The 20,947-nt window shown below is 46.1% G+C and overlaps 2 protein-coding genes across 2 annotated transcripts; both read left to right on the top strand.

The window, feature by feature from the left end:
* Positions 1-1,934: 1,934 nt before the first annotated feature.
* DOHH (deoxyhypusine hydroxylase) lies at positions 1,935-9,957 on the top strand. Its single transcript, XM_075584444.1, has 4 exons — positions 1,935-2,373; positions 4,390-4,466; positions 5,391-5,628; positions 8,711-9,957. The coding sequence occupies exons 1-4, from the start codon at positions 2,088-2,090 to the stop codon at positions 9,025-9,027; spliced, it is 918 nt and encodes a 305-aa protein (XP_075440559.1). The 5' UTR covers positions 1,935-2,087; the 3' UTR covers positions 9,028-9,957.
* A 1,179-nt stretch (positions 9,958-11,136) lies between these two features.
* On the top strand, positions 11,137-12,957 carry SMIM44 (small integral membrane protein 44). The gene is made up of 2 exons (XM_075584445.1): positions 11,137-12,066; positions 12,290-12,957. The coding sequence occupies exons 1-2, from the start codon at positions 11,859-11,861 to the stop codon at positions 12,505-12,507; spliced, it is 426 nt and encodes a 141-aa protein (XP_075440560.1). The 5' UTR covers positions 11,137-11,858; the 3' UTR covers positions 12,508-12,957.
* The last annotated feature ends 7,990 nt before the right edge of the window (positions 12,958-20,947 follow it).

The raw sequence follows: 20,947 nt of genomic DNA, 5'->3' as shown, positions 1-20,947 counted from the left end.
AAAACAACTTTTTGTAACGCTCTGCTCATGCCGTCTCTTTCCTTATAAATTATAACTCTTGGCTATTCTTGTATAGGAATTCTGGGGATCTTTTTTTTTTTTTTTACGCATCAACAAGAAACTCCATAAAGCGATTATAAAATAACTAGAACTAGGGCTCCCTCTGCGGGAGAAATCATATACATATGTATCATCTTCAGCCATTGTCGATCCACTGCTAGATAAAGGCCTTCCCAGTGATCTTCCGGCTCTGCGTTTACAATCCTCTCCTCCATGTGGGCCTGAAACATTGTTTTCCTGATGTTTGCCTACTCTTTTTAAATTAAAGGTGACTGATTTTGGACAGAAAGTATGCTTTAAGTATCTGCTTAACTGATGCTAAGACCTCAAGTGTCTGTTTTGAGTGTACTGTTCCCCTATCCTTATTTCGCCTGTATATAGAGTGTGGCCACACTTTCAGGAATACATACACCTTTGGAAATGTGCCAAAGGTTTTCCTTGCTCTTTGGTGATATCTGGGAATTAACCCCTATTGACTGATTTCATCCCATCTTAATTTTGTTTTTTTTTGATACCTCTATGAATCCAGTCGAGTACCGTCTTTGCCCAACAATGGTCATTTATTTTTGGCATATGCTCAGCCCACTGCCATTTTAATTTCTTTACCCTTGTGATTATGTCATAGTCTGTTTGCTCTCAAACCCATTGTTTTCTGTTTTTTGGGGGTAATACCCATCATGCATCTTTTCATACTTTTTTGTGTTTTCTGAAGCTTTAGATTTATCTTTGCCCTTGAAGTCCAAGTTTGTGTACATATTGTTTATCTCTCCTATTAAGGTACAGTACCTCAAAATGACGAAATCCGTCGTATTGAGAATAAACTTGTGTAATTATTGGGGGGCTGGGAAGATTCCGTCCGTGGGAACTATATCCCCTGTTCCTGCATGTAATGGTAGTTTTTGGTTGAGCAAGAGATTTAAAGCTTCAGTCCCACCGGTATTTTTTTACAGCATCAGCTGGAGAACAGGGCCTCTGCCAACTGCACACACTAACCTCTTGCTCTGCACCACATGGCATGCTGGATGCGGACTGGGACAGAAAGAGACATGCTTTCAATCTGAATTATTAGTTTAAGTAAATATCACTTGTGAGCACATTAAAATGTCAGACAGTTCTGCAACCTGCTTTTCACCATTATCTCTTGGCACAGGGGTGTGCAAACTTTTGAAGCTGCGCCTCCCTGCACTGCTCGCGCCCCCTTGCCTCCTTTGGTCAGCGTCAAATGATGCTGACTTGCCATGGGGACAGCATGCAGCGTCATTTAATGCCGGCAACGCGTCACACCAGCCATCTAAATCACGGTAAGTAGATTTGCAGAGGCCTCACGCGATCCCCCGGCATTTAATTTTAATGCCGTGGGCACGAGCGCAGGTCCTCTGCAAGCGCCGCGCTCCCCAGTTTGCGCACCCCTGTCTTGGCATACAATGCTTCCACTGCAGCTGGTGATTCTGGGAAATGACATGCAAATGAGTGCAGTGTGTCCCCTTTTATTGTATACTGTATGGTGGCGGGTTTTCGTCACTTTTTTACCCACCATAACTTTTATATGTACTTGAAGTAGAGACTATTTTTTTTCCTTACAAAAACGGTGTGAGTATAATGCAGTGGTGTTTTTGTAAGGGAAAAAATGTTTCTACTTAAACTAATAATTCAGATTTGATATGAAGAGATGTAATACAGGAAGGATGTCTCTGTCCCAGGCCGCCTCCTGCAAGCCTCGTGTTACAGAGCAGGGGTTGGTGTGTGCACAGTTGGCGGAGGTCCTGTACTCCAGCTGATCATGTAAATACCGGCACTGAAGCTTTAAACCTTACCCAACCGGCCACTACCACTACATGCAGGAACAGAGGGTGTATTTCCAGAGGGCGGAATCTTTTTCAGCCCCTCCCTCCCTATACTTATACAATGGTGTATTCTTCACGTAACCGATTTCGTCATTTTAGAGGTTAGAGTACCAGAAGAGATACAACGTGTACCCCCCGCGCAGCTCACTTGGTTGGGTCCCGGTTACGTTACGCAGGTACAAGATGGCGGCGCCCATCGGCGGCATGGAGGAAGTGCGGAGTGTGGGTGAGGCGTTGCTGGACACCGGGCGGCCACTTAGGTCCCGGTTCCGGGCGCTGTTCACCTTGCGGAATGTGGGGGGTCCCGAGGCCATCGAGTGGATCAGCCGGGGGTTCGTCGACGAGTCAGAGCTGCTGAAGCACGAGCTGGCCTACTGCCTGGGGCAGATGATGGACCGAAGGGCAGTGCCGGTGCTGAGCGAGGTGCTGCGGGACCGGGGGCAGGAGCCTATGGTGCGTCATGAGGCGGGTGAGTGGTGACATCAAACCGAGGAGACGGGAGTGGGGCAGTGTAATCCTATGGGGGTAGTCTGGTGCAGTGACGTCTTGTGGTAGAACAGTGACGTCTTGTGGTAGAACAGTGACATCGACTTGGGACAATTACAGGGAGAAGTCAAAACCAAATAGTATGGGAAACACTCAATAAGGAATTCCTCTTGACAAAGGGATGTATGCCGAAATGTTGAAGGTTTTCTCGGGTGTCGGCCTTTAGTTGTATTATATTGTATTTCTATAATTTTTTTTGTTGTATTCTTACCTTTACATTACTTACCAAATGTATCTAAATACACCTTTTTAGATATATGGTTGAGTGCAGACTATTTTAATTATTGTTTGTTTTTCCCATACTATTTTTGGTTGTGCGTTATTTGGACTCAAACTAGGTGGCCCCGTTTTGGGATATTGCACGTTCCATCTCTACTGTACATATTAGTTTATTACGTTCTTATTTATAAATACAATGGATTTGCCAAAACACACAGTTTTGTAAACACTGACAAGATAGCAACAATGGTATTTGGGACCAAGGCAACATTTTTTTTTTTAAAGCTTTCAATGACTGAACTCCAGATCACAACCAACGCTAACACCACCCTAACTCCTGTTACTAGTTTTAAATACTTGGGCATATGGTTTGACTCCCATTTAACATTCGGAATGCACATTGATACTCTGACATCCAAAACCTATGCCAAACTAGGGGTACTTTACAGGAACACATCCTCCCTCGGTCTGCTGGTCAGAAAGCGTATCCACCGCAGATGCTAATGCCAATTATCGACTATGGGGGCATAGTATAGGCACCCCAAACCCACCTTAGCAAACTTGACACCCTCTACAATTCAACATGCCGTTTTGTTATCCAATGCAACTACAACAGACATCACTGCGAAATGCTCAAAGAACTGGACTGGTCATCACTTGAGTCTAGGCTCAAAGTTCATCTTTCCTGTCTCGCCTTCAAATACTTTCTGGGCAAGCTACCCATCTATCTGAACAAACTCCTCAGCCCTACCATATGCAGCACTTATAATCTGAGATCTGACTCCAAAGACTGTTCATGGTCCCAAGGCTCAGCAAAGTATCCTGCCGCTCCTCCTTTCTTACTGTGCACCCCAAAACTTGAACAATTTACCGGAGACTCTCGCATCCACCACCAGTTTAAGTTCTTTCAAAACTAAGGCTGTCTCACATTTTAATCTGGTCTGTAACTGTTACATAAGCCTATAATATACATCTTCTGTAACACTGTATGCAATGTATTGTATATAATGTATACCCGGCTCACTTATGTAACTATATTTGTAACCATGTACTATTTGTCATCTTAACTCTATGCCCAGGACATACTTGAAAACGAGAGGTAACTCTCAATGTATTACTTCCTGGTAAAACATTTTATAAATAAAATATCCCTTTTGAATGCAAGAGGGAGGGCAGTGATCTCATAATGAGCAAACTGGGTGGGGCAGTTGCATCATGGGCGATATTATTCTGTGACACCACATCTAGTTGGGGTAGTGAGCATTTAAACATTATGTATGCTACTGATTTTTGTATGTACAGCACCCCCACCCAAAAAATAATTGCCGCATTACTGGGATAGTGACATCACACTGTGATGTGGCGAGACTAACATCTTATAACTTGGCCAGGACCATATTATCCTTCCTGTTTGTCTGCTGTCTTGAAAGCTTACACCCAAGAAAACTTTGTACGATTTGAGTTTGTCTAGTAAATGGTAAAATAACAAATGAAGTATCTTACTCTTTCTGGACCAATATGGACACAGGTCTTTCTTCAGTCAATTAGTTGTCAGTCTCTCTAGTTGGGGGAGCTGTGTCTGGAGTCACTACAGTGTCACTGACACCACTTACTGTATCTCCTTCACTGCAGTAAATGCACAATCATTCCATAATAATCCTAGTTCTTACCTGTGTGTCTCTCTCTCTTTCTCTCTTTCTTTCTCCCCCAACCCCCTCAGGAGAAGCTCTAGGGGCTATCGGAGACCCTGAGGTTCTAGAGTTGCTGAAAGAATATTCACAGGACCCTGTGATAGAGGTAAAGACCACCAACTTTAACCGTCTGCTCCTGTATCCATCATAGCAGCCATATAAGCAAAACTGATTTATATATAGCGCAAATACAAAGTTTAAACAGGATAATTAGTGTGCTGATGGATGCTGCCACAATGTGTAGGACACACACCGTTCCAAATATGTATACAGGGAATAGAAACAAAAGGCGCAAACCCTGCACACAATGTTTATAATAATAAACACTAATTGGATATGATGCTATGCAAAAAGTCCAATCGAAAAAGAATCTGGAATCGGGTATGATCTAAAAAAGAGAAATAGCCAAAATAGTGAAGTATGTATATTCAGTTTCACACACCGCAAGCACAGATTATACTCACAATGTATCAGATAAAAACGGGCATTTCAGGATTAAAAATCCTATCTTTAGCTGCAATACTGGAACAATTCGCCGCAAGATCTGTTTTCACGATCACGGAAGACGCCGTCAGCAATCCGACGCTTGTGCTGTGGTCTTCTCCTCACTTGCCAAGTCTCGCGATAATTCGACGATGACGTGTCGCTGGTGCCGTTCTCGACTGGTAGTATACCTCGTGGGTAGAAAGCAGCCAGAGGAAGGCAAATAGCAGTCCCAATTGCCTTTAATAAGGCATTCAGTTCAAGTAGGCAAAATAAGATAGGTGACAAGACTACCTTAACCCTACGCGTTTTGTCACAAAGACTTTAGATCATACCCGGTTCCAGATTCTTTTTCGATTTGGACTTTTTTCATAGCATCATATCCAATTAGTGTTTATTATAAACATTGTGTGCAGTGGTTTGTGCCTTTTGAGATTATATAATTTTTAAATTTTTTTATAAATATTTTAAATCCCTCCATGGCAGCTCCTTTAAGCCCTTTGCTGCCTCATATAGTGACGGAGCGACCTGTCCGTGCCATCTGCAGGTGGCAGAGACGTGCCAGTTGGCCGTGCAACGCATCGAGTGGTTGCAACAGAACCCAGATACCCCCGACGGTAACCCTTACTTGTCTGTGGATCCCGCTCCACCTGCTGAAGAGACAGACATCCCCAAGCTGCGCTCCACCCTTCTCGACGACACCTGCCCGCTCTTCGATCGGTACCGCGCCATGTTCGCGCTGCGTAATATCGGAGAGGAGAAGGCTGTGCTGGCTCTGGCTGATGGTAAGCTATCTTTAAATCTCCCATCCTAATTTGATGACTCTAAACTTATTTCTTTTTTTTTTTAAAGGTCCTTTTCACTTCCCCTTTCACTAATAATGATTATTTTTCTTTCTTATATAGCGCGGACAGCGTCCGTAGTGCTGTACATAAATATTTTGCAGGCACAATGAGTCCATGCCCTGAGGAGCTTACATTCTAATTGTGGTGCCTGAGGCACAGGGAGATGGTGATTTACCCAAGGTCATAAGTAGAGCCGACACTGGGATTCAAACAGCACCAGTGTTAAATAAAAAAGGTTTATTCTGGATGGAGCCAACAGGGAGAAACCCAATGCACAAGACCAGGCAACAACTCGTCACAAACTCGTAGTACAGGGGACTCCTCACTAGGTGCATGGCGCTGCCGAAGCTAGCTTCCCCTGTATGCTGCCTTGATCTGTCTTTGCTTTATAATCAGTCATTTGGGATAAGCGCCTCTGGTCCACAGTTCATTAGTCACAGAGACCGATCATGAACAACTGTGGAGTCTGAGCAGCATCGGTTTGTATAGAACCTCTGCCAGAAATCACGAAGAAGCGGTTGCTGACCAATCAGCGGAGACTAGGGTTGCCAGGTGGCTTGTCCAAAAATACTGGACACAATGGTGGAAGGTGTGACGTGCACGAGAATCTTGGTGGGGAAGAATGTTATTTATAAATGACCTGACTGTTACGTAATTTTTTCTAAATTTCACTCCAAGTATTCACCAATTTATACTCTTTCGTAAAAAATCTGGGGAGGAGACTTGGGAGCGCCCTTCCGAGGATTTTTTTTTTTTTTTTAGGAAATAGAATATGAAATGGTGCAAATTGGTGCATGCTTGGGAGTGAAATTTAGAACAAATGACGTAATGGTCAGATCATTTATAAATAACTGACCTGCAGTCATAGAGGACCATGGCGAGCAATACTGATCTTAATGCTCCTCCCACAAATTCCAAGATTGTTGCACCAATCCTCATCCTCTCTGTCCCCTTATCTTCTCACACTCCCACATCCACTAAACCCTTCCCTTCATCCTCTCTCACTCCCCTCCCTTCATCCTCTCTCATCCCCTCCCTTCATCCTCTCTCATCCCCTCCCCCCTCCCTTCATCCACACAGGCAGGACACACAGTGGACACAGGTAGGACACAGCCACACCTCTCTCTACTCAAATTATTTTCCTCCCTCTTTGGTCCCACCCCCCAGGCTCCTTTTTTTTGGTGTCTAGTAATGATTAAGCCCCTGTTGGTCAAGCAGATACTTCTATTTATTTGATAATCAAACATGTGACCAAGGGGGATGCAATTAAGTAAGTACCCAAGTTGTACTCTACTTTTTAACCCAAATCTGATAGGTATTTTAAAATCATGTTCTAAAGTCAGTTTGTAAACCTGGTGAGCTGAGAGTTGGGTGAGGTTTGATCTCCGCTGCTCCCTTTTGTCTGATTATATCACTGTGTGCTCAACAAGAGTTTGCACAGGCAACACTTTTTCCTCAATGCCCCCTCCACTTTTTTTATCTTTACGGGCTCTCTGATAAGGACGGGTTATAATAATGGTACCAAAAAAAAAAACAGCTTGTTTGTCTACCCCAATCAGAGGCCCCAATGAAATGTAATTGATTTCCAGAGAAGCAGACAAATCCTTTGCTTTTGCCATGGCAATGCGTTTCAGGATGATGGAACTTTCTCAGGGATACATTTTATATTGTGTACCTGTCCCTTTAAAGCAGCCATCCAACCTGCCTCCCCCCCCCCTTCAATATGTGCATCAATACAATCCACACAATAAGTAATTAGCTAAGTTGCCGCAGAAGAGTACTAGATAAAAACAGAGCGAGAGAAGAGCACACACCTCATAGCGTAATAAGTTTCTTTTACTTGACACAGCGTATAGCGCTACCAAAAGAAAGCCACCGTTTTTCTGGGCGCGCATGCAGTCCCCCACTACCATAAAGTGTGCAGTCAAGTTTCCTGCATGTCAGGAAATCGCAGGAGTCAGCTAGCCCCAAGTGCAGTGAGCTAGCCTCACCCTGGGAGAGCCACCTAAATGATCATGGTTAAAAGCCACCCTACTTACCTGGCAGGGGAGTTTTCTTTTGGTAGCGCTATAGGCTGTGGGAGCTTAGCTTTGCCGAGTGTGTAGGCGAAGGAGAGCCGTTTGAGTCTGGAACATCTTCCCTGCTTCAAGCTATCAGAACTCGACTGCTTTTTGTTTGGTTGCTTTTAACGCACGGACGTCTCAGTGCATTTTAAATTGTTTGTGTCAAGTAAAATAAACTTATTACGCTATGAGGTGTGCGTTCTTCCTCTTTGTTTTTATGTAGTATAGTATTACTTTGCAACGCCTGGGTTGCATCCTTTTTGAAGAGAGCAGCACCCTCTGGACTGCACTTTCCATTTTATGGTCATCATGGAAGATATGTATATGCATGTTGTATGTGGTGTTATCAGATAATATTGATTATGGTATTTGTTATGTATATTGGCTATCTTGAGGAGCCTACCGCATAGGTTTTGAGCACCTGAAGCTGAAGCTTTTTCAAACATATTTTGGGGATTTGAAATTTTGTGACACACACCCAATTTTGGTTGTGTTCCAGTTTGACCCCTTAGCCCCTCCAATTCAAGCCTTGGAGATTACTTTTCAGTTTGTATGTATGTATGTATGTATGTATGTATGTATAATAGTCGGCTGTTTAGTAGACTTTTTTTTTTCCAGCAGAAGAGTACCCAAGATGCAAAGTTCTGTGGGGAAGATCATGTGACCAGGCAGTCACTAGATACAATTGGTGCACTGCTAGAGAGAGGGCAGGGCTCAAAAAGGGGAGTGCCAGAGTCTGTTTCAGAAGAGGAAGTGACTTTGTAAATGGTTGCAATAGAAACAAAATGCTTGTTACATTATAATACATTGAACATGTTATTCAGTTTAAAAAAAAATAAAAGGCTACAAGTATTTTCTCCTAGTAAAGAACTGATTTATTTAAAAACACATGTAGGATATTGCTTGGTCTGTAGCTTTATGGAAAATGTGTTGCATGGCTGACTTCTTTCTCTCACCAGGCCTGCAGTGCGGGGGCTCCCTGTTTCGTCACGAGATTGGCTATGTGCTGGGCCAGATGCAGCACGAGGCGTCGGTCCCACAACTGGCGGCGGCGCTGAATCGGCACGAGGAGAACCCCATGGTGCGCCACGAATGCGCGGAGGCTCTGGGCGCCATCGCACAGGAGGAATGCCTGCAGGCGCTGCGGACACACGCAGAGGACACGGAGCGTGTGGTGAGGGAGAGCTGCGAAGTGGCGCTGGATATGTATGACTACGAGAACAGCGGGAACTTCCAGTACGCAGACGGACTGACCCAAATAAAAGTGCAAGTGTGATGTCCTATGACTGCCATTACCCCAGGAAGTGAGCGTGTCATACAGGGCCTGTTGTATGTCCCACCTCAGCTGTGAGCCACACTACACCAAACCTTTCCCCTGCATTTCTCCCCCCTCCCTCTCATCTTGGTGCAGAGTGCTTCACCCCTGTGCTAAGGTCTTGGAATCCCACCCTGCCACCACGCTAGGGTTCATGACAGTGGGACTAGGAATGCTATTCAGATCCATACTAAATAGAAAACAATGTAGCTGTGTAAATCGGTGCAGGGTAGGACTACAGTATATGCTCTTAACTATCTTGAGCTGAATGTCTTACGATGAAACCCCTATAATTAACACTGTTCCTGCCAGAGGGGCCAGCAAAGGGGTTAAATGCTTATTGGACTGGGGCAATGACACTGATCTAATGCCCCTCTCTGAATGCAGCCTGTGACAGTTGCCAATCAATAAAGATGCTGACATGCAAAAATCATCGTCGATAATATCTGAGCTGATACCTCTTCTGTCCTGCAGTGTCTAGTAGGACTTTAAAGCTTCCGTACCACTTTTTTTTTTTTCATTCTATATGCGCATCAATACAATCTACAGACTGACAAGTGATTAGCTATGGTGCTGATCCGTTCTCTAATCGATCGCTGAAGGTTCGGCTGGGGGTTCATTAAATGCATCTTGGTTCCTCTTCTGCTGCACTGGCGGCCAAAGTTCTGTGAGGAAGATCATGTAGGCTGGCAGTAGATTCAATTGGCTCACTGATGGAGAGGGCAGGGCTCAAAAAGGTGATGCTTTTTCAGAAGGGGGGTGTGACTTTTTTTTAATGCTACACATTTTCTCATAGTACAGAACTGATTTATTTGAAGAAAAGAAAAAAAAAACACATGCATGATATTGCCTGAACTGCAGCTTTAAATAAAGCAGATGCTGTTAATTTTTTTCCTTTGTATTTTTTTTTTTTTTTTTAAAAAGCTCCATATTACACAATGTGAAACATGGGTATTGCATAAAGAAGTACAGGCAGGAGGGGATGATCTTACAGTCTAAACACATACGCTACAAGGGTCAGTTGATATTTAGGGAAAGGGATTCCTGCCCGGAAGATCCCTTGTTTGAAGAGCGTACAATTTTAAACAGATGTACTAGAGGGGCATAACATTAGGTATCATAGTAAACACCAGGGGGTGGGGGGATCCCGTTAGGAGAATTTACAATCTGATTGTGTCTCTGTAGGATGATGGGGGAGCCATTCCTGCCTGAGCTCCTTGTGACCTGCAATAAGTGTCTTCTATCTGTTCTGATCCTCTTAAATGATTAATAATCCTCTGAGCCCCTGGCAGCGCGGCGTTCACCCCCTCTGCTACTAGTGGGACATTAAGCCGTGAAGGGGAGACGGCGAGCGTCTGGAGGCGTAGCCACTTTAACCCTTCAGGGCCCGAGAGCCTTGCACCTCATTGCTGTTCTTGGATGCACAGATGTAGCATGTGACATTTGTCCCACCAGATAATTTTTTTTTATATATATGTATATACAGTTGTGTGAAAAAGAAAGTACACCCTCTTTGAATTTCATGGTTTTACATAACAATCATCTGTTCCTTAGCAGGTCTTAAAATGAGGTAAATACAACCTCGGATGAACAACAACACATGACATATTACACCGTGTCATGATTTATTTAACTAAAATAAAGCCAAAATGGAATCCCATTGCACACTGCAGTGGAGTAGCTAAACCTTTGTTAACTCTTGCGATGCTTGATTCATAGCATAATTAAGTGTCCCTATCCACGGGGCAGACACTTACCCACGTGCTGCGCATAGATTGCTAGTGTTATATGTGAATTATATTCGTGTAACGCACGGACCTGCAGAGCTCCGTAACCGTATCGATCCCTTACTTTTCTATTTTATACATGTTTGTTGTCCGTCTTTTGCTCGACAGAAAGAGAAATGTTGGGTCTGTACTTAGCACGATTAACAAATATCTTTGTAGATTTTTATTTTGCTGCCAAGAGACTTTGCTAAGTAGCTCCCAGGCGTTCTCTGAGTGAAAGAGCCAACCTTTTAATGCCTCGGCGAGTGCGTGCCCGGTCAGCTGGAGGGAGGGGAGGATAAGTCCCAGGATGCTGTAATCAGCTAGTGGCAGCCAGGTGACAGCAGAGATAAAAAAAGACAGGAGCTTGATTAACTGAAGTACTTTGTTTCCTTGTGGAGCAGGAGGGAGAGAACAATAAATGTGACAGCTGAAGCTCCAGACAGGAAGAAAAGTGACAGCAAGGAGAGGGGGAGAGAAGAGTGGAGGGGAGAGAGAAAGACTAGTTATTGTTGCACCAAGGGTGAAAAGTGACAAGGAGCAACAGCCAGCAAAGAGAGAAAGAGGAGGGGAGAAAGGCGATGGAGAAAAGAGGCACAGAACGTGGAAGGATAGAGAGATAAGAGGAAAGGAGACACAAAGAAGTGTACCGAGTCAGGGAGATTCGTGGGACGGTAACCCAGCGTTGGGGGTCCTGATGTGCAGAGGTTACTGAACTTCATGTCCTTGGGACAAGAAGAAGCCGAAGCCACCAGACCTCTGAGGACAGGACGTCTCCTGAAGGACCATCAAGTGGCACGTGACAGCCTGTCCTGTGATTCCCCGCACAAACCTGACGTGTGTCCTATCCGTGCCAAGGCGGGCACACTAGGGGAGGTGCTGGGTTCAGCAGGAGGTGCGGTGTAGCAGTTGAGCTGGGTTTCAAAATAATTTGGGGGTTTTAATTAATATCAGTCACAGTTGGGGACAAGAGCCCTGAGCCCCTGTGAGTTGTCAGCTGGGTTTTGGGAAATTAGGGTGAAAGACATGAGTGTGGAGGAGCAGCCGCGGTCTCAGTACTCCATGATGAAGGAGGCGGAGGGGCCCATCTATATAGACTACAAGCCGCCCTCTTTGGATGCCATCCAGATGCCCAAGTACATCTTGTACTTGCTTATGGCAGCGTTGGTAGTCTTGATGGTGGCATATGCCATTGTGGGACACCTGATGAAGGACCTTCTGCACGACTTTGCAGGTAAGGTTGGAAGGGACGAGTGATTGAGTGAAAAGGTGGCAGTCATTAGGAACCTGTGGGATGGAGTCTGTTCCTCCATAGGCTGACAGTGAGACAGATAGAATGAATCTTTGGGACATGACGTCTCTGGCTCACTGCAGTGTGACTGACAGAAGGGACCTATGGGACATAGTCTGTTCCTTCCCTCAGGGTGACACAGATGTCCCTTCTGTCCCTCCCACAGACTGGGTATTCGGGCCGAAGCTGGAGGAGCTAGAGAAGGGGCACAGAGAGGAGTGTGAGCGGCGTCCAGGCGAGTTCACTCTCTGCATGGATGGCTTTGGGGATGGGACACAAAGCAGTGATTTCGCCCTGCTAGTGAACGATCACCTCCCCCCACGTTCTGCACGCCGTCCCTCCATCATCACATTCAAAGAGGACAGCAGGGGCAAACTGTTTTGAGTCGTACCCAGAATTCTGATATAGGAGTCGGACAGCCCAGCATCACCTGCTGAAGCAGCAAGAGCAAAGAGCAGAGCTCAGCCACGTAACAGCTGCTGTGTAGTGTGGGATACAGTGACAGACAGAAGGGACCTGCAATCTGCAACATTCCAGGGCTGGAGCTTCAGTGGGAGCGGGGCCAGAACACATACACTGCTCTGCATACAGATAAATACTGCTTTGCACACAGGTACACAATGCTCTGCATACAGACACTTTTGTGCACAGATACACACTGCTCTGCATACAACACCCTACTTTTGCAACGAGATGCAGCCTACTCTGGGAGAAGCAGAGCAAGAGTGATTCAGGGGAGTCCTACGAGGAGGTGACATTACTATATGTGACAAACGTAGGACAACATTAACTCCTTCACTACTAAACACAAGATAATAAAGGTGTTTAACTCCCTTCGTGCTGCACTGTCTTCTATTACACATCTGGGTAGGACATCTTTAATCCTGTCTCCAACTCACCCTATGATGTGCATATTTTAGTCATTTCAACTGCTAACACCTGGGTAGGACAACTGTCTGATTAGAAATAACACGTGTTTTATGTGCCTCACATGTGCTAATTGAGTTGTCAGTTGACGTCTCAGACCTATATAGCTAGGGACAGGCTGGGGAAGCAGCTATCTGTAGGGGCAGCAGCCTACATGTAAAGAAGCCCATCTGTAAAGTGGCCCTTTTTTTTAGTGGAAAGCAGGGTGGAGTTTATCAGGGAGTGGAACAAGTGGACAGCAGAACAACTACTGGCCCTGCATCCTAAATTTGAACTGTGCTGGAAAGGAGGAATTTCCTATCCTCGACCTCATATATCAACACTAAACTATTTCTGACATGCCGCCTCTATTATTTATATTTGCTCTGACCTCACTTCTTTTCAAAATACTCATTTCTTTCTACCAGTCTCATTATGTCTCTAACTCTATTCATATATCTCCATCTCTCCTTCCTTCTCCACTTCTCAGTTCACATGAACTCCTTTCCTACCTATGCTGTCTAACACTACGCAGTTATTTATACCTTCTGCACTAAAACACACTCCATCAAATCATCCTCACACATTATCTTCCCATGCTTCTCCTTGCTTCTGGGGATATCCAAATCCTGGTCCCTGCCTTATTTCTACATGTTCTCGTCCTCGCCTCCAACATGAAACTTTTACTCCTGGTGTCAACCCCTCTAACCTCATACCCATCCCCTATCAACCTCCGCCCTCTCTCCTTTTCTCCTGTGCCCTTTAGAATGCCTGCTCCCTTTCCAACAAGTTCCTGTCTGTACATGACTTCTTTTTCTCTCACTCTCTGCTACTCTTTGCTATAACTGAGACTTGGCTGACTCAGTCTGACTCTGCACTGGAAGTTACCCTCTCTTATGGAGGCCTTTCTCCCACACCCCGCGCCCTGATTTCAGGGTTGGAGGCGTGGGGATCCTGCTGTCCTCTATCTGCTGTTACTGAACCCTTCCTATTCCTCCTTATCTTTTCCCTCCTTTTGAGGCTCAAATTGTCCAGCTTTTTTCTCCTCTCCCTGTCCAAGAGCCGGTCATCTATTGCCCACATACCTCTACTCACCCCCATTCTGTCTTTCTCACTTTGAATCCTGGCTCTCCTTTCTCTCCTTGGACTCTTGTGTTCTTCTCCTTCGGGACTTCAACTGACCCCTCTATCCCTTGGGCTTCCTGTTTTCTATCTCTAAACTCAACTTTTGAGCTTCAACAGTGGGCTGCAGCTAGCACCCACAAGGATGGCCACTACCTAGACCTGGTTTTCACAGAAAATTCTCTCTCTCTGATTTCTCCATTTCCCCCTTTCCTCTCTCTGACCATAATCTCATCTAATTTTCTCTCTCACTTCTCCCCTTTTACACCTCCATCTACCCCTCGTTCCTGAAAAGACCTGCGCTCTATTAACTTACCACCTTTTGATTCCACTTTACGCTCCTCCCTCTCCTCTCTCAGCTCTGCTCCAGACCCTGACAACCTGGTTACGAACTACAACTTTGCCCTTTCCTTCTCTCTTGATCTACATGCCCCGCTTTCCCTCTGCCATTCTCGACCTTCTAACCCCAGACCCTGGCTAAATTGCCACACATGCATGCTGCATTTCTGTATTTGTTCCTCTGAATGCCTCTGGAGGCCAAATGCCTCTACCAAATGCCCTCTTAACCCCATTTCCTCCCATCTCCTAAAACCTCTTGCTCCTACTCTAATCCCTACACTCACACAGATTTGTAACTCCTCCCTCTTCTTTGGTACCTTTCCCTCCTCCTTCAAACATGCAATAGTTATACCATTACCCAAAAACAGCAAGCTTGACCCTACCTGTCTTTCTATCGTCCTGTCTCTCTCCTGCCTTTTGCCTATAAACTCCCTGAATGCCTTGTATTCTCTCGCTTGCTCCATTTTCTCACCACCTATTCTCTCCTAGACCCTCTACAATCTAGCTTCCGCACTGCTCACTCCATTGAAACAGTCCTCACTAAAATAACTAATGACCTCCATGCTGCCAAAGGTTATTAAACTCTGCTCATATTACTCAACCTCTATGCAGCATTTGATACTATGGACCAACCTGTTCTCCTTCACATTCTCCATACTCTTGGTATCCGTAACAAAGCTTTATCCTAGATCTCCTCTTACCTGTCCCATCGTACTTTTAGTGTCTCTTTTGCAAACACCTCCTCTATTGATCTCTCTGTGGGGGTACCCAAGGGCTCTGTCCTGGGACCTCTTCTCTTTTCACACTCTCTCTAGGTGACCTAATCAAATCTCGGGTTCAAATATCACCTCTATGCTGATGCACATAAATTTACCTTTCAACCCCTGACCTTACACCTGCTGTGCAGACCAAAGATTCTGAATGTCTCTCTGCTATATCATCCTGGTTGGCCTCCGCCAACTGAAACTTAACATGTCAAAAACGGAGCTCCTCATATTTCCTCCCAAACCTGGCCCTACTACCTCCTTCTACATTACTGTTGGAAGCACTATCATACACCCAGTATCACAAGCACGCTGCCTAGGGGTCACACGACTCCTCTCTCACATTCTCCACTCACATTCAAAATGTAGCTAAAACCTGTCGTTTTTTCCGCTACAATATTAAAAAGATGCACTCTTTCCTCTGTTGCTCTAATGCTAAAACCCTGACACAGGCCCTCATTCTCTCCCCTCTCGACTACTGTAACCTCCTGCTGTCCGGCCTTCCTACCTCTCACCTGTCTACCCTACACTCTAGTGGAAAGGTAAGTGCGCGCTGGCCGTCACAGATGATCTATGGCAATCTCTCTTCAGTGCTGCTCCCCCTCTCCCGTGATCAGCGGGGCTGGAGAACACTCGCATACATATAAACAAAAGAATGGGGGCGCAAAAGAAGAGAAATGATCACTGAAAAGTGCAAAAAATATATCAATTTATATAGGCATACATAAAAAAGTAGTACACACTTACAATAAAAATAGAAATAGATCATGTAAATCCTAACACATCGAGCTAGTGAATTCCACGAACGCGACGTCCGCAATCAAGGCAGAAAAACCCCTCTCCGGATAGCAGTTAGGGAAGCTGAGGGGAATCTCCAGACCGGCATCTCCGTGTGAAAATTCCTGCACTGGTGTGAAGCTGTTGGGCGTATCGCGTCGTCACGCAACTACCCAGCATGCACTGGCACTCCTACGCGTTTCGTGTCACGTGGGACACTTCGTCAGGGGGTAGCCATCCTAACTATTGGTTCTCACCAAGTACAGCCAGCTAACCAATAGGATCGGTACATACTAGTCTGGGAAATGTAAACTAATTGGAAGGCTGTGGATGTCATTTCCCACACTAGTATGTACCGATCCTATTGGTTAGCTGGCTGTACTTAGTGAGAACCAATAGTTAGGTTGGCTACACCTGACGAAGTGTCCCGGAGAGGGGTTTTTCTGCATTTATTGCGGACGTCACGTTCGTGGAATTCACTAGCTCGATGTGTTAGGATCTACCTGATCTATTTCTATTTTTATTGTGTGTACTTCTTTTTTATATATGCCTATATAAATTGATATATTTTTGCACTTTTCAGTGATCATTTCTCTTCTTTTGCGCCCCCCATTCATTTGTTTACCCTACATTCTATCCTAAGGCTAGGTCGCTAGTGGCCGCTGAGGCACATGCTACAGCGTGCGCACCACACACCACAGCCCTCTATGGGGCAGGCCCCAGTAGCCGCGTGTGGGCGCGCAAAGCGCTGTGACGCGTACGCTGGAAGGGAAGACAAGAATGTTGTCTTCCTGTGCCGCAACGCGATCACTTGTTCAGCACGCAGCCAATGCCAGGGCAGATATGCCCCGTCATGGCCCCGCCCCTGTGCGCTCCTACAGACCACCGATCGCGGCTTTATTCTGCAGTGGGGACTGGGGCCGTAGCCTAAACGCTGCTGCCAGAATCACTCTACTTTTTCCTAAATCTGTCTCAGCGTCTCCCCTGCTGAAATCCCTCTCCTGGCTTCCTATCAAATCCCGCATCACACACTCAGTTCTCCTGCTCACTTTTGAGGCTTTACTCTTCTGCTCCTTACATCTCAGCCCTAATTTCACCCTATACACCATCCAGACTCTTGTGTTCTGCGCAAGGATATCTTCACTCTCCTGCCTTAAACCTTTCTCCCTGACTGCCCCACACCTCTGGAATGCCCTTCCCCTCAATACCCGACTAGCACCCTCTCTATCCACCTTTAAGACACATCTTAAAACCCACCTCCTTAACGAAGCATATGAATAGCTCAGTGTCTGATACTATACACCTCATACATCGACCGTGGCCCCTTGCAGATACACTTACTAGAACACCTTCCTACTGTCTCTGTACGCTATTCCTATTTACCAATTAGATTGTAAGCACACACTGTGCGGTTATTAGAGGATTCTGGATACAGGTGAGCAAGGCATTTATAGTACAGATGAGCAGGGGATTCTGGGTATAGGTCAGAAGAGGATTCTGGGTACAGGTTAGCAGGGGGTGCTGGGGTAACAGGTGCACAGGAGATTAAGTATACAGGTGAGTGGAGGAGTCTGGGTATAGGTGAATTTAAGATTTTGGATACACGTGTGCAGAGTATTCAGGGTACAGAAGGACAGTGGATTCTGGGTGCAAGTAAGCAGATAATTCACGGTACAGGTAACCAGGGGCTGCTAGATACAGGTAAGCAGAAGATTATAGGTATAGATGAGAAGGTGATTCTTGGTACAGGTGAGTAGAGGATTGTAAGTGCAGGGGATTCTGAGTAACAGAACTAGGTAACAGTGCAGGGCGCTGTGCTTTCAGGGGCCCAGCATTCATGCACCCGTTAGCACAGCTGCTGCCTCTGTACTCCTTGCGTCTGGTCCCCTCCCACCTCTACAAGGGCATCTGGGAGTTGTAGTCCAGCTCCAGATCTAATGCAAGAAGGACTTATAAAGGTAGTATAACAAGTGCCAGAATCCATTGAGTATAGTCCCCCAGAAGGAGCTCACTTGGCAGGCAGCAACCAGTCAGTGCTAAGGCACCCAGTGCTAATCATTCCCTCACGGAGGAAGGATCTGTACCCACGGCTCCCCTCTCTTTCTGCCCCCTGCATCAATCCCTGCACTCACTGCCCACTGCCCCTGTCTTCCTCCTGCAACCACTCCCTCTACCCTGTAATCACCGCTCTTCATGCACTCACCACCCGTGTCTCTTCCTACTGCCCCTCTTTCTCCTTCCTGAACCCCATGCTCTGTCTCTCCCTAGTTTACACACTAAAGCCCCCGCCCCCCCCTCTCTGCCCATCTGTCTTTCTCCCTCCTGCAACCACTGGATTTCTCTGCCCATTGCCCTCCCTCTCCTGCATCCACTCCTTTTCTGTCTCTGCCTCCTGCACCCACTTCCCCTTTAGCTTTCTGCCTCATGCACCCACTGGCTCTCTCTGTCTATCTGCCGCTGACACCCACTACACCTCTCCATCTGCCTCCTGCACCCACTGCCCATCTCTCTGTCTCTGCTTCCTGCACCCACTGAAAAAAAGGAGTGAACCGGCGCCACAAATAATAAAGTGAAAACCAAACCAAAATGGTGTATAGTCCAAATGGAGTCCTAGTAAGGCTGGTAATCAAGGATTCTCACATCGACGAAGTGATATGTGGAGAAAGAAAAAGAACAAATTATGGTGCAGTAAGTCAAAACACTGAGACTAAAAATCAGACTAACAACACAAGACAAACAAGACAGACAAACGAAAATACACTAGCACGGCTTAAAAATAAAGACAAAGCTAATTTATTACTGGGTGTGGAGGGTGAAAGTGACAAGCATCCGGAGGGGTAAAATTAAAAACCCTACTCACAAGATGCTAGATTTAAACAGGCAACAGACTGGAAACATGCTGCTGGGCTTCCAAGATGGCGACCGGAGCACTCTCACTGGCGTCCTCACGTGACAGAGGTGGAAGGTGGGTCACACGAATAACAGGACTTCCGGGCGGATGTGACGTCACGACCACTAAAGTCCCACCGCAGACGTTCCTCCTTCACTGTTCCTCCGCAGGTGCACCACGATTACACCACGGCTCCACTGCTGAACTGCAAACTGCAAACTTCTCCACAGGCCAGGACAAGGCTCTAAAAACACTCAAAACTTCCCGACGCGTTTCGTACGCATACGCGCACTTCTTCAAGGGATGTCACTGCCCATATCTCTATCTCTGCTTCCTGCACCCACTGCCCCTCTCTCTGTCTCTGCTTCCTGCACCCACTGCCCACCTCTGTCTGCTTCCTGCACCCACTGCCCATCTCTCTGTCTCTGCTTCCTGCACCCACTGCCCATATCTCTGTCTCTGCTTCCTGCACCCACTGCCCCTTCTCTGTCTCTGCTTCCTGCACCCACTGCCCCCTCTCTGTCTCTGCTTCCTGCACCCACTGCCCATCTCTCTGTCTCTGCTTCCTGCACCCACTGCCCATATCTCTGTCTCTGCTTCCTGCACCCACTGCCCCTTCTCTGTCTCTGCTTCCTGCACCCACTGCCCCCTCTCTGTCTCTGCTTCCTGCACAAACTGCCCCCTCTCTCTGTCTCTGCTTCCTGCACCCACTGCTCATCTCTCTGTCTCTGCTTCCTGTACCCACTGCCCATCGCTCTGTCTCTGCTTCCTGTACCCACTGCCCCTCTATGCTACACACACACAATTTTCTGATTTAATTCATATATATATATAAAAATGTGAAACAAATTAAATATTTTGCCTTGTGGACACACAGACACACCCACACTCGCATTTGCTAAAGCATGCCCTGTCACAATGAGCAGCGTATTCTGGGTAATCAGTGAGCAAAGGATGCTGGGCACAGGTGAGCAAAAGATTCTGGGTACGGGTGAGAAGAGGATTCTGGGTAGAGGTGAGCAGATGATTTTGGGTGCTAGTGAACAGTGGATTCTTGGTACAGGTGAGCAAAGGATTTGGGGAACAGGGTTATTTGTAAAGATGAGCAGAGAATTATGGATGCCAGTGATCAGAGGATTCCAAGTACAGGTGAGCAAGGGCTTCGGGTTAAAGATGAGCCAGGGCTTCTGGTTACAGGTCAGCAGGGGATTCATGATAACCTGCAATTCTGGGTACAGGTTGGCAGGGGATTCCGGGTACTGGTGAGCAAAAGATTCTGTGTACAGGTGAGCAGGGAATTTTGGGTGAAGGTGAACAGAATTCTGGGAAAAGGTGAGCAGGGAATTCTAGGTACAAGTGAGTGAGCAGAGGATTCGGGGTACAGAAAAGTGGAGGATTCTTGGTAAAGGTGAAGAGGGAATTCAAGGTACAGGTAAGCCTCTTATTCTGGATACAGAAGAGCAGGGGTTTCTGGGTACAGGTGAACTGGGGGAGCTGGGTACAAGTGAGCAGAGGATTTTCGGTACAGGTGAAAAGCAGGGGTTACTGAGTACCGGTACAGATGATTCTAGATACCTGTCTAGGTGAGAGGGGGGCGGGGTCTAGCAAGGATAACAAGTTTAAGGTTCACAATGGATTACAGTTTGAATCAGTTGCTGTGGTGATAAGACATTTAACAGGCAAAGTCCAGAGGGAAGATGCTTAACCCCCTCGTGGCAGCCAGTGAAGCTCAGGAGCACACATTATTCTGCATTGGAAAGAAGACATAAACATTGAACATGCTGCATTGTATAATAATGTTGAGTATCGCCATCCACTTATAACAAACATGCTGCACTTTATAATTATGCTGAGTATCTCTATACACTGATGGAGAACATGCAGCGCTGTATAATGGTGAGAGTATCTGTATCTATACCCAAATAATGAACATGCAGCACTGTGTATTTTTGCTGAGTATCTCCATACACTAATAATGAATATGCTGCACTGTATAATGATACAGATTACATCCACACACTGATCA

The sequence above is a fragment of the Ascaphus truei genome, unplaced genomic scaffold (assembly GCF_040206685.1).
Source record: "Ascaphus truei isolate aAscTru1 unplaced genomic scaffold, aAscTru1.hap1 HAP1_SCAFFOLD_594, whole genome shotgun sequence".
Lineage (NCBI taxonomy): Eukaryota > Metazoa > Chordata > Amphibia > Anura > Ascaphidae > Ascaphus > Ascaphus truei.
This window is presented reverse-complemented; position numbering and strand designations above follow the sequence as displayed.

What these genes read in the sequence shown, in the direction of transcription:
- DOHH (XM_075584444.1), top strand. Translation starts at nt 2,088, where the DNA reads ATGGCGGCGCCCATCGGCGGCATGGAGGAAGTGCGGAGTGTGGGTGAG. An exon ending in TATGGTGCGTCATGAGGCGG is followed by an intron (nt 2,374 to 4,389) that starts GTGAGTGGTGAC and finishes CAACCCCCTCAG; the next exon opens with GAGAAGCTCTAGGGGCTATC. An exon ending in CACAGGACCCTGTGATAGAG is followed by an intron (nt 4,467 to 5,390) that starts GTAAAGACCACC and finishes TGCCATCTGCAG; the next exon opens with GTGGCAGAGACGTGCCAGTT.
- SMIM44 (XM_075584445.1), top strand. Translation starts at nt 11,859, where the DNA reads ATGAGTGTGGAGGAGCAGCCGCGGTCTCAGTACTCCATGATGAAGGAG. An exon ending in CCTTCTGCACGACTTTGCAG is followed by an intron (nt 12,067 to 12,289) that starts GTAAGGTTGGAA and finishes TCCCTCCCACAG; the next exon opens with ACTGGGTATTCGGGCCGAAG.